Genomic DNA, 13,073 nt, shown 5'->3' on the forward strand with positions numbered 1-13,073 from the left:
AAAAAATCCTCTGGCACAGAAATCAAAACTGAGGACAGACAGCTTTCAGCACAAGATCTTGGGTTGTATCATTCACAACAGACCATTGTTTTCCTATGAAAAAATTCTGATTGCACTTTGTGGCCCTTTTTTAGGGCACTAATTAAGGAGGGACTGGTTTACTTTCACAAAGAACAGCTACCACGTACCACTTTATCGGTACTTTCTGCCTGAACAGTGGGGAGTATACAACATCTACATATGAATGCCCCTGCTCTGAAGAAGATGCCACATAGTTTCATCAGAGTATCTTTGCTATGTCATCAATTTTAATTCCAACCCGTACTTCAATATGCACATAACTATTTTCAAAGACAATGAAAACTTGAAGTCAACAGCATCAGTCACCAGCATTGCAGCTTTCAGTAATTCGTTCACAACTTCAGAAAAATCTCTATAAACATTGTGTAAAGTAGATACAGAATGTACAGAGGACAGGTTTCTATACAAAAGTGCATTTAGCAATACAATTAGCAGAGAACCTGGGAGGGGACTCCACAGAAGTCATACCATATACTCTAGCCATACCTATAGCCCCATCTCTCTCCCCCCAAAAAACCAGAACCCCCACCTTCCCCTTGCTTTGGTTATGAACTACAGTGAAGGCTTTTTAATTGAAGAACTTATTTGTCATTTGGAAATGTTTTAAAGTTATCCAGATGAGACAGAATGCAAGAATGATTAACCAGAGTTAATAGTCAAAATAGATGAGCTTTGAATATTACTAGGACTTGCCCTTGGTAGATTAATAAACTATCTTTGCAATCCTTAAGTGGAAAATTGAATGTGGACTTGTCTTTTCCATGCCCAAGAACTGCAAGATCAGTAAGCTAAAGAACATTAAACCAATAAATCAAACAACATTTGCCATGAAAATCTGGATTATAAGAACGAACTTCAAGAGCCCCCAAAACAGTCAGGTTTATTAATATTTATAGACCAATGCATCAACTGATTTCAAAGCTGAAAGAGTGTTAGAAGAAAAGAAATGGCTTCAGGCCATTCAGCGTAGATGAACAGTAAATACTGCAATTTTTATATGTTTCTATATTGTAGATGGACTCTGATGTAAATGGCAAATTCAAGCAGGTCAGTTTGGTTTTTTCCCCACAGAATGATCTTCACAGGTTTCAAACCACAATATGAGAACTAAAAGTTAAGCCCAGGAAAGTCTTGCAAAGACTTTTCTTGCTCTTCTTAGTAAGCACCCCATACTGAGCATACTATAACCATCTTTTAATCAGTTTCCCAGATAAAGAAAAATAGATATTATCTTAACAGAGACAAAGGGTGACATTAGATACATACACACGAATTAGCTTTGTCAGGCAGCTAGCTTTCTTCCTCATATTTAAAATAAGAAAAGAACGTTCTCTATTGTTTACAGCCCTATTGCAATCAGACTGTCAGTGCTCCTTCTAAGCCTTTTTAGAGAAAAAGTTACCATGGAAGCAAACCGTTAACATTACAGAGAGCAAATTGATTACATTCACATGACAGTGGGTACAAAGCACCTGGATACACAGCTTCAGTACCATGGAGCCATACAACTATGAGTTTTTTCCTGTTTGTCTCTTATTTTGCTTTTAAACTTGGCATTGTTTATCTATGAATAAAAAGCAGAGATTTGATTCTTTTTTGAAAAAGCACTGATATGAATGCATAATTTTAGCAGCCTGTTACTCTTCTTTATCTATCTGAACCCAATAACGTGTAGGTAACATGCTATAAAACAAAGCAATAGCCAAAATGGACAATGCTTGAATTAGCAAGACCAGGTTTTTGAGAAAAGAATCCAAACATGTAGAAGTATGCAGGAACTCTTGAATCCCACAGCTACCTCAGACCCAATTCTCTGAGGTGCCAAATACTTGGCAAAGACAACATTTAGGTAAGCTAGATGTTACTCTGCATTCTCATCAGAACATAAATTATAACCATGGAACCCCTGGAAATCCATTTTTTTCTATAGTTTCAACTGTCACACAAGTGACTATATATCCAGCTGAAGATGATATACTGCAATCGGCTACTGGGGCACCCAGGACTTTTTCATTCAATGTAGCAGATGAGCAACAGGAGCCATCTTATCACTTGGATTAGTTTATACTTACATGCTCACACCGAGATAAAGCTGGAAATAGTATCCTCCCTCATTTCATGATCTCTGGAAGCTAGTAGACAGGTGCCCGAAAAGAACTATACCTCAGCAAAATGAGGGGATCTTCTCTCAGCAAAGCCTGAGGGACTTTAAACTCTGAAGAGCTGCTGAAACAGAATAAAGTTACACAGCTTCATGCCCCACCACCCTGAGATATCACACCTTTCTTAGAATTCATTTCAGAGTCTCAATTTTCTGCTGTACTAAATGTGCACTTTTCTTCAGGGAAAAAGAAAAAAAAAAAATCAGGTTTCAAAGTCACTGCAGAAAATAAAGGTTGTCCTGAACTGTGTACACACAGTGAAATATTCCATGATGAATTCATCCATTACAGCCACAGTAAATTGCAAGAATTCAACAACTTCACCTCAAAATTGGCTGAATTGACAGCAATTCATTTTTTTCTTCCACCCAAGATTCTAAAAAGCAGCTCCAGATTTAAGTTAATCTGGATTCTCAGTAACTTGTATACTGTCAAGAAGTTTCTGGTACTGTTCCTACAGGAGGAAGGGAGGCATCAACCAGCTATAGTTGGTTTGTACAGCTTGTTTGCAGTATAAGCAAACACTGATAGGTAACAGTTACTTCTAGTTAGTGAACAGGTAACTGGCCATACAGGACAGCTAACGCTCGAGTTTAGAAATGACACTACATGGCTTTAACCAGTGGCCAAGGCTGGGTACCTGTGTCTAGCAGCAGTTAGAGTGACTAAGTTCACACATGAGTTTGACTATGAACTTCATTTATATCTTATTGAAGCCCTTTCAGAGGCCATTGTTCAGGTATTTTACTCATCAGTTTATTCTGAGGATACAAGGAATGCCACTTCTGAAAGGAAAACATAATTCAGCTGTCAGGGCTAATAGGTCTGTGCAGGACATGCAGAATGAATGTGAGCAGTCCTATATAAAATCGGTCATGCGATTCTGCAGGATTAGGCTATATCCTGCAATTACAGGCACCTGTGCCTACACTAAACTGCCAAACTCCTGAATTTAGAAGAGTAAAATGAAAGTAATGAAGCATCAAGAGAATGAAAAATTATCTCTTAAACTCAGAAATAGAAAATAATTTTATAATCTTTTAAGTTTCACATTGAAATTTCAAAGTATCAGTTTTACGTCAGCTGTGGGGGGATGAAGTTCTGTAACAAGTAGTTCCAAAATAAAGACAAAAGTCACCTTGCAGATTGTCACCATCAGGAAACAGGTTAAAACTATTCTACCTCCCTACCTGAAAGCCATAATTTTAACTCGAGTTCTTAGCAAATTCCAAAAGCAGATAGACAACAAAAGGAGAATTCTGTAACATGTAATGGTGTAACAACCCACAGAGAAGACACATCCTCAGCTAAACACACAAGTAAAAAGCACAGCTGCCACCAAAGTTGTGTGCCACGTGTTTGCACTTCCATTTCCAGCTGCATTTTTAACTACCATAAGTAGCATCCTAGACAACTTAGCCGCAGATTAGTGCACCTTCAGTGCAAAAGGTGTTTCTAATTTGAATCTTTTCATAGCAATACTAAGGATGGTCAACAACCAGTAACAATCATACTACAAGATACTGAGCAGCAAAATAACTTTCTGAAGACTAAGCTTGCAAGTTTGGGGTTTTTTAATTTTAACTGATTCCTAAAGAACTACATTGTCAGGCATTGTGTTACAGATTCCCTGCACTAGAAGTCCCGCTTCTTGTTTTCTGTGTAGTTTGAGTTAAATCATAACTTCTAGAAAAGGCTTTATCACAGTATTTTGATTTTGTATGATCTGGGAGCAAGACCAAAGAAAGCCCAGTAGAACTAAAGACTTTTTCCTAAGTTGCTAAACAATCTCCTAATAATGGGAAAGGAAGAGAGAACAAGCCAAGTGCAGTATTAACCCTAAGTCAAAAAAAAAAACAAAACACAAAACCAAAAAGCTGAAGCATAGTAATGCATATTTAGTGTCATCCAAAAGAACCCCTAGACTTATGTCCTGCAAGTAAATTAGCACATTTGCCAAGTTCAAATTTCCTTAAAATTGTGTCTATTCAGCAGCTTTTCAGAAGATAGTTAAGTTTCTGAAATCTTTCTTGCAAAAATTAGTCTCAAAAGGTTACTCAATACCCAGACCTTCTTAGCAGAATGATACTTGAGAAAAGATCTGGTTTATACTGTTAATACTAACCAAATTTGCTCAAGAAATGCATGTAAACAATAAGGATAATACATTTAAGGCTTAGAAAGAACACTGATAAATTCACCCCTGTCACATTAAAACATCCACATCTCCTTCATGGTCCTCCTCAGTCACTTTTAAAGAGAGCACTTCTTCATTAAGAAATAATCCACTCAGTCTTTCCTTACGAGCTTGTCTTTGTTCTTTCAGCTGTCTCTTGCGTAACGCCTTTTGCTGTAGCTTCCGTTGCTTGGAACGTTTCTGTTGAAACACAGAAGAGGAATAAAAATAAGGTTTTATTATGTAGGATGAAAACCACCTTTAAAGCTGGCAAATACATGGTAACCTTTAAAATAACATCTGTTCTGAAAAATAACTAAAATGAATTCTCAGAGGTGGTGCAAAGCATTCATGCAAAATCATATCTAACATTATCAAGACCTCCACACTGGAAACTGAAATTATGAAGACAGTACAAGTGCCACAGTACTACTTTAATTGCAACATACTTCACTAGGTCACTCCTAATCAAGTACTCTCATTACATGTCTTCAAAGAACAAACTGAAGAAGATTCAAAAAGCCTGATGAAACCTCTAGTTGAAAAAACCACACACAACCAGGACAGGCTTTACTGTCCAGAAATTGTGCCCAGATCAGGTTGATCAATTTTGAATAATTTTTTTTGTTTTTGCAAAACTGTGTGTGCATTCAAAGAATGAAGTAAGATGCAGAAGCCCCCACTCAGCTTATTCAAAACAAAAGTAATAAGAAAATCTACTACATAAAAACATCAGGCTTTCACTTACAAGTGATGGTAAGAGCACAAGTTGAAATTTCTTATGGCCGCATCAGAGGAAAGAGTCAGCACTGGTTTAGCTAGATCACTTCAGCAGATCCACAGTTACTAACCATGCTCCCCAAGGACAAATATCCTAGCTAAGATCATGCAAGCAACTCTAACAAGTTAGCTTAATACACATGCACAAAATTAGAAACTTTACTTTGGAATCTCGGATTCTTTCCGCAGCACTTGTGGACAAATTACTATCACTGTGTGCTCGACTCATGTTGGCACTCGAGTTTGAAGCGGAGTTAGCAACACTCGAACCACTGCTGCTTGCTGAGCTGACCATGCTGGCACTGCTGCTGCTGGCACTGGCACCGCTCACACCACTGGTACTTGCACAACTGTAGCTACTCCTCTTCCAGCTTTCCCTTGCAGGCCGCTGACGAGGTCCATGTTCCTTGATATAGTTTCTCACCTTCAGAACAGAGGAAGCAGAATTTCTAAAGCCTGATACATACTAGACCAAGATACTTCTTTTCATGGAAAAAACTCAATTTGCCTGTTAATAATGATCAATTTATTAGATCAGACCAGTTTTGCTACATTTTGCTGTGGCTGCTTAACTTCCATCTGGCAGTCATCAAGAGAACTTAACTAAGCACTAAGCTAATATTAACTTCATTAGGAAAGGAAGACCAAGTAAAAAGATTTGGGGTTTCTTTCCCTCTCCTGCCCCCAAGCTTTCTACTCAGTGCTCCCCAACAAATACCAACCCTTTGGAGTCTGAAATACTAGTTTATCTTCAGTGAGCAAATGAAGTTCCTCTGCCAGCTGATAGTCACACATGCCAGCAGAGGCTTAACATGTATTGAGAATATATAACCACAGTCTTTCATATTAAAGGTTTAATACATCAAATATGCTTTCGAACTCTGTTTTCTCTCATTGACAATATTGTGCTCTGGTTTATCTCCCTATATAATGATTATGTATAAAAACTGATCACAACTCTGTAAGAGTGTTCCGGGTTCAGCAGTAGCAGTCATTATTCTCCTTCTTAGTAGCTGGTGCAGTGCTGTGTTATTGACTTTCAGCCTGGGAACAGCGCTGATAACACCAATGTTTTCAGTTGTTGCTCAAATGTTTAGTCTGACCAAGGACTTTCTGAGTCTCACGCTGTGCCAGGGAGGAGGGGAAGCCGGGAGGAAGCAGAGACAGGACACCTGACCCAAAGTAACCAAAGAGGTATTCCATACCACAGCACATCATGCCCAGTATATAAACTGAGGGCAGTTACCTGGAAGGGCTAGATCACTGCTTGGTCGAGCTGAGTATCAGTCGGCAGGTGGTGAGCAGTTGTATTCTCTTCCCTTGTTATTTCCCTTATCATTATTATTATTGATGGTAGCAGTAGTGGTTTCTGTTATACCTTAGTTACTGGACTGTTCTTATCTCAACCCATGGGAGTCACATTCTTTTGATTTTCCTCCCCATTCCTCCGGGAGCTGGGGGGGAGGAAAGCGGGGGGAGTGAGAGAGCGGGCTGCGTGGCTGAGTTGCCAACTGGGCTTAAACCACAACAAAGAGATTTTGCAAGACTATCAGATACTGGAACCCCAAAGTTGAATGTACAAACCTTAACTCACCTGTTTCAGTTTCTCATCAGTGAGACAGTTCAATTCAATGATGAACTCACTATCTGTAGGCGAGATCTGAGCAGCAGGATCAATAATTTTAATAATATCAAGTTGCTCTCGAAGGCCCATCTCTGTACTGACTTTGCGACTCAAATATTCAATATATTCAACCTAGAACCCAAAGAAAGACATGTCATTTTAAGCATTATTGATTCTAAATGAGCACCAGGAAAACAGGAGCAGCAACAGAATAAAATGTGCTCAAATGCTGCATTCCCTACCAGTCTAGCCTCATTGAGTATCCTAAAAAACTCATGGTGAAAACACAAATGCACATTAAGCTGCTTACTACAGATGCAAAAGACAAGAAGATTTAGTTTTAAGAATCAAGCAGTACTGCATAGGTCTACATTTACACTGAAGCAATCAGTATGTCTTTTAAGATGTGGCACTAACAGAAAGTTCTTCTGTATATTACTGTACTCACATAGGAAAAAAAGTCAGTTTCACCTGTTCATCATTTGTCATTGCACTCCATGGAAGTTCATCAAGATTCCTATGCTTATTTTTCTTTTTCGGAAGCAGACAAGGAGAGCTTGGAATACTAGGTATAACATCAGAAAGTACATCACTCCCACTTGTAATGTCGCTGCCAGGCAACTTGTGATATGCAAGAGAAAGAACAAAGCCTTAGAATACAGTAGGCAGATTTAAAGTCATTCTAACACTATTAACAATTCAAAACACATCATCAGATTAGCAAAGAATCGCTATCCGTAGACTCTAACTTACTAATTACTCCTAACCCTGTAGTATTCCTTTGAATCTTCCAACGAACAGCAATTACAGCAAACTCAATTCACACTATTCTCTACTTACCAATCCTTTTTTTAAACAGTTGCATTTAAGAGAACAGCAGAATGATGTGGCATTTCAACCGTTTCCCTTCTCCATTGGTGTCAATTGTCCAACCCAAATCTAAATCTCAACCTCCCATTTTAAAGCACAAAGGAAGTTCTAGTTTAAGGAAGATAATTTTAAAGTAGGTTTGTACTTTATACCACACCCCATAATTACACAAGACAATTCAATTAAAATCACTTTCATTTTCCTGGAAGCAACTGCAGAACTTTAGCTTCATTTATACACCTGATGCAATTTCTGAACGCACTTCCAGTTAAAGCGACAGCTGGATTACTTATGCTAAGATTCTGCCAGATAACACCAGAAAGAGCTACAAAGAGTCTTTCCAAAATTCTGCAAGTCCAATCAAGTCAAATGGCTCTTAAGAAAGGCTTGTTTTAAAAAAAAGAATAATTGAGAAAAGGTAGTTACTAATCAAGGATGCTGTCAGCTGAGACATGGGAAATCACTTCTTTTCAAAACAACATTTCACAGCTCAGTGAAGCTCTGAATCTTTGGGATCCAGTCCGAGCTGTTCCCACGGGCTGTAACATACAAATGCACTTGTAACTTCTGTGATACAACATACACAGATACTAGCAGTCAGACTAAAATCAGTAAGAAATTCAGAGCTAATCTCAGTCCATTTTGTCTAAGTTCATTTGCATCTTCTGGAACAGGATTTGCACTTTCTCAAAATCAGTACTTTCTTTCAGTCCTTCCACTGAACTTTGCAGACTCTGTCCACACTTTGCCTAAGCTTCCTGACAAAACTTTAAAGTATTCCTCAGTTTCCTATTTCAAAGCTATGTATATGCTCACAGTTGATATAAGTCAGTAATATAAAAAGGCAATTCAAGTCTATAATATATTAACCAATTTGCGTATCAAAATTGAAAACCCGCTGAACAAAGACAGCTACCACAAACTAGAGATACCTGACCACAACTGAATCCAGTACTGACTAGGGAAAAAGGAGGATGTGATTCAGCTTCATGCTTTTCCCATCCTGGTGAGACAAAGTAAGCTCAATACTCTTTGTACAGGAGAGGGAAAAAAAAAAAAAGAAGGGAACAGGCTATGGCAAAAACTTCTACACTTTGTCTAGATGCCAGCTCCATTCCAAAGAAAGATTTAATATGACCAAATCACTGGAAGCAGACATCAACAGGCAGATTCCAGTATCAGGGCAGATCCTTAGTACAAAGGATCTAAGCTCATGGCTACAAGACACATGTTGGTCCCTAAGACCAAACTACCATAATATATAAGCACTCCTCTTTAAAGAGCTGACTTTCAGTCTCTCCCTCCAATTTAAGCACGCTTGTCCTGGGTTCAGCAGCAGCAGTCAGTTTTTCTCCTTCTTAGTAGGTGGTGCAGCGCTGTGGTTTTGACTTTCGGCCTGGGAATAATACTGATAAAGCTGATGTTTTCAGTTGCTGGTCAGAATGTTTACCCTGACGAAGGACTTTGTGAGTCTTATGCTCTGCCAGGGAGGAGGAGAAGCCGGGAGGAAGCAGGGACAGGACACCTGACCCAAACTAGCCAAAGAGGTATTCCATACCACAGCACATCATGCCTGGGGATGTAACTGGGAGTTTCCCGGAAGGGCACGTTCTCTTCTCTGTCGGGCTTGTTTTCGGCGGGTGGTATCGTATTCTCTTCCTTTGTTATTTCTCTTATCATTATTATTATTGGTGGTAGCAGTAGTGATTTGTGTTATACCTTAGTTACTGGACTGTTTTTATCTCAACCCGTGGGAGTTACATTCTTTCGATTCTCCTCCCCATCCCTCCTGCGTGGCTGACTTGCCGACTGGCTTAAACCACGACAACGCTGGAACAAAATGGAACAAAGCATTGTCTTTACCACTGAAGACTCAGCGATCTGCTTTTATGTTCAGTAGTTACCCAAAAACAAACACTGAGGACTTTTCAATAAAATCTAAACCAGCACTTAACAGCCTATACAGAATTTCACATTTACAGTGGAAGTAGTTTACCTGCCACTCAAACTCACTGTCTGACCAATCCCAGTATGTGCTGATAGAAGAAGAGACATCACTGCAGACACTACCCTCAGGGAACAAATCAAAAGAGGTGAACTCCTGGTCATCCAAGAGAGAGTAACAGTCATCCTGATCCCCAACGGAAACCGATGAGAACAGCTCCTCACTGCACTCTGAGCTGGCTACGCTGGTTCCACACGACGTCAAGTTCCACCTGCAAAACAGAGAAAGCAGCAAACTGTCAGTATCATGTGGCCTGGGAAATTCTTCTAAGCCTCATAAACCCACCTCCACTTTGCTTGTCAGTAACATTATATATTGATTTTATTCCAGTGTTATAATTATGTGAAGTATTCTATTTTCAAGTATTTTTAAAGGTCCATAATCAACACCAAAGAGAATTCAACATTAAAAACGGCAAAACAAAAATACATATACTGTTAACAGAATTACACCTTTATTTTAGTATATTAACAGTTTCCACACCAGAGCCATGATTCCTGTAGTGTGTAAATTGCCTTTTTTGGTTTTGTTGTGGTTGGTTTTTTTAAATACGCTGAACTGAAAATATAATTTCACATATGCTGGGATACTTAAACTTGCAGGTAAACTGAAACAAGCAAAACTAAGAAGCAAATCAACTGTACTTCAGGATAAGCAGGAGTCTAAAGGGAAATCTAGGTTGATAATCCCCCCAAAAAACTAAGGCTTAATAAGGAAACTCATGGATATACCTAAGGCTCCAATATTCACTATTTTCAACTCTGAATGCCAAAAATATTGCACATGCTGTTGGAATGCAAACACGCGAAATGAGAAAATGACCTTTGTGAAACACTACAGTGCCAAAACTGAACACTTTCTCACACCCCCCCCCATAATTTCATTTAGAAAGCTAGTTAATGTTGTTGCTAAAGGAAAGCAATTGAGGACTCAAACTTCACAGAACAGGTTTTTTCAGTCTAATGACAGTAAGCCAGAATTTAACAAGCTCATGAAATCAGTCTCTATATCTGGATTTATTTTACACATTGATGAAAAGTAGGTCGAGACAACTATGAGTCAGCACAGCACTGCCACATGGCCACAACAATTTGTCTGTGAATTTTAGAAGCCCTTTTCAAACCCATGCCATCAACTCCTGTCCCGTCAGCCTTTCCACTTCAGCTTGGGTCACTAGAAAAACATTCCTTTATCCAACTGCAAAAGCTGAGCGATGCCATCACCCACAAAGGCTGGTCCCCACTGTCGTTACTTAAGCTGCATACCAGGATGGCTAAATATGTTTGTGATGGTCTCACTCCCACACCTCTTTGGCCAGCAGTGAATTTATCCAGTGTTAAAGACATTTCAAAACTTTTCCTTTGGCAGATTCAGGAGATCTTGTCCTCCCTTTTCTGCACCCCTTACTCATGTGTGATTTTTTACTGGTACAGACTTTTGTGAGCAAGGCAATCAATATAGAGTATATATATATATAGAGAGAGATATCAGAACATGAGTGTGGTGGCACAGAACACTTCTGAACTTTACTACAGTTTCACTATCCATGAAATATTGATGAAAGGAAAGGTAGAGTGGACAAAGTTTCCAGACTCATCAAAACAGAGGATAAGGTGCAGGGGCTATACCACCAAGCTACACCCAGACATTTCAGGTCTGCAGTATCACTGCAGGTACAGGCAGTCAGCCCTCACCTTCTCATAACTTGGGGATGCTGTACCTGCTGGGGTAAACTGGATTAGCAAGATGCAGGAACTACATTAAAATTACTCATAACTTAAAAAATTAGAAAGCCTTACGTGAACACTATGGACTGAGCTGTGCATCTACAATGGCTCAATCAGTGCAAGACAGAGCATGGCCTTGCCCCCAAGAAAAGAAATACCTACTCAAGATGCCCAAACCTAGGTTTGTAAAATGAGCAAGCCAGAGTAACATGCTCAAGAAGTGACACTGCAAAGAGAAATGTACTAAATAAAGGCAAACTTGGTGAATATCACACACTTGAATATCACAGATATGCTATGAATACATCTTACTGTTCATGTCACAATTGAATCTTTCAATATAAGAACCAGATCATGAAAATGCTTCATATTTCATCAAGGCCCTTCACAGTGAATCATTTAAGAGTCTGTAATTAAGAGCTTGCCCTTGTGAATGACACTTTTAAAACATAATTTCCATTTTTTCATACAAATTCAATTGAAAGATTATCTTATTATCCACTCTTCATAATGCTGTAATAGAAACCCCAGTAACTAGTAAAACTACCTTGCAACTCTGGAACAGGAACTAAAACTATCCCACAGGTATGTTCAAGATGAAAAGTCACAAACTCTTCTCAAAAATAAGCTGTTGCTATATTCAAGCTTAATACCATGCATAAACAGCAGCAGAATGAGGCTCTTAGGTAAACTGTGGGTTTGATTTTAGAGACACAACTGGAATGCCTTTGTAGAGCTGCGTTTGCATTTTCAGAATAGACCTCTTCAAATTACAGACAGGCCCTTAATTAGTAGCATGGGATGGAAATGTTTCTGCAGGAATCGGTGCAGTCACCGAGCTGCCTGACTCATTCTGAACCTCTGCAGGCTTGCTTGGTGTCCACGCAAGGCCTGCTTTTAATTACTATAAGCACACCACTCTTCAGTTCTCTGTCCTACAGTGCTCAAAGCGGCGTTTCAAGAAATTCAGAAAGGAATAAACGTACCTTAAAAACCGACCAAGCTCACACTAAGATTCTAACGTTATTAGCCGAACGCAGGCTGAGCCCACACGCAGCCCTACCAAAGGGAACCGCAACCCAGGCAGGAGAGAGCGAGCGGGTACCGGGAGCAACCGCAGCCCGGTCGCACCGTGCCAGTAGAAGAACGGGGAGGGAAGCACGGCCCTGCTGCGCGGCAGCCCCGGTTCCGCCGCAGCCCCACCCGCCCCAGGCCCCTCAATACTCCCGAGCCGCTGCAGCCCTGCCGCCTCGGCCCACGGACCTGTTAGAGTGGAAGCGGTGCAGCGGGTCGGTGCGGTGACAAGACGAGAGCTGGCAGCCGAAGTCGCTCACGTCCAGGCAGCCCTCCTCACTCAAGCTCAAGCTGCCGCCCCGCGGCGGGTGCTGGTGCGAGAGCAGCGGGCACGGCTCCTCGGGGGCCAGGAACTTCTCGTATGGCTCCTCGGTCATGTCGACGGGAACGGAATGGCTGCAGCGCGGCCCGCCACCGGCGGGGAGGGGCCGTGGACGAGATCACCTCACGCTCCCAGCGGCCGATCCGCCATCACCGGCCGGTCCCAGGATGCACCTCAGCCTCGCGGACGGCTCCTTCCGGCGCGGGTCCTCCACTCCGGTCCAGCACAGCGCCCCCTGCCGCGGCGGAGGGC

General features: G+C 40.6%; 1 protein-coding gene across 1 annotated transcript; it reads right to left on the reverse strand.

Moving 5' to 3' along the window:
• Nucleotides 1-616: 616 nt before the first annotated feature.
• FAM199X (family with sequence similarity 199, X-linked) lies at nucleotides 617-13,071 on the reverse strand. Its single transcript, XM_080624580.1, has 6 exons — nucleotides 12,689-13,071; nucleotides 9,690-9,909; nucleotides 7,295-7,444; nucleotides 6,794-6,955; nucleotides 5,363-5,623; nucleotides 617-4,620 (listed from the first exon to the last, which is right to left on the reverse strand). The coding sequence occupies exons 1-6, from the start codon at nucleotides 12,874-12,876 to the stop codon at nucleotides 4,450-4,452; spliced, it is 1,152 nt and encodes a 383-aa protein (XP_080480706.1). The 5' UTR covers nucleotides 12,877-13,071; the 3' UTR covers nucleotides 617-4,449.
• Nucleotides 13,072-13,073: the final 2 nt, after the last annotated feature.

Source organism: Psittacula echo, assembly GCF_963264785.1.
Source record: "Psittacula echo genome assembly, chromosome: 8".
Classification (NCBI taxonomy): domain Eukaryota; kingdom Metazoa; phylum Chordata; class Aves; order Psittaciformes; family Psittacidae; genus Psittacula; species Psittacula echo.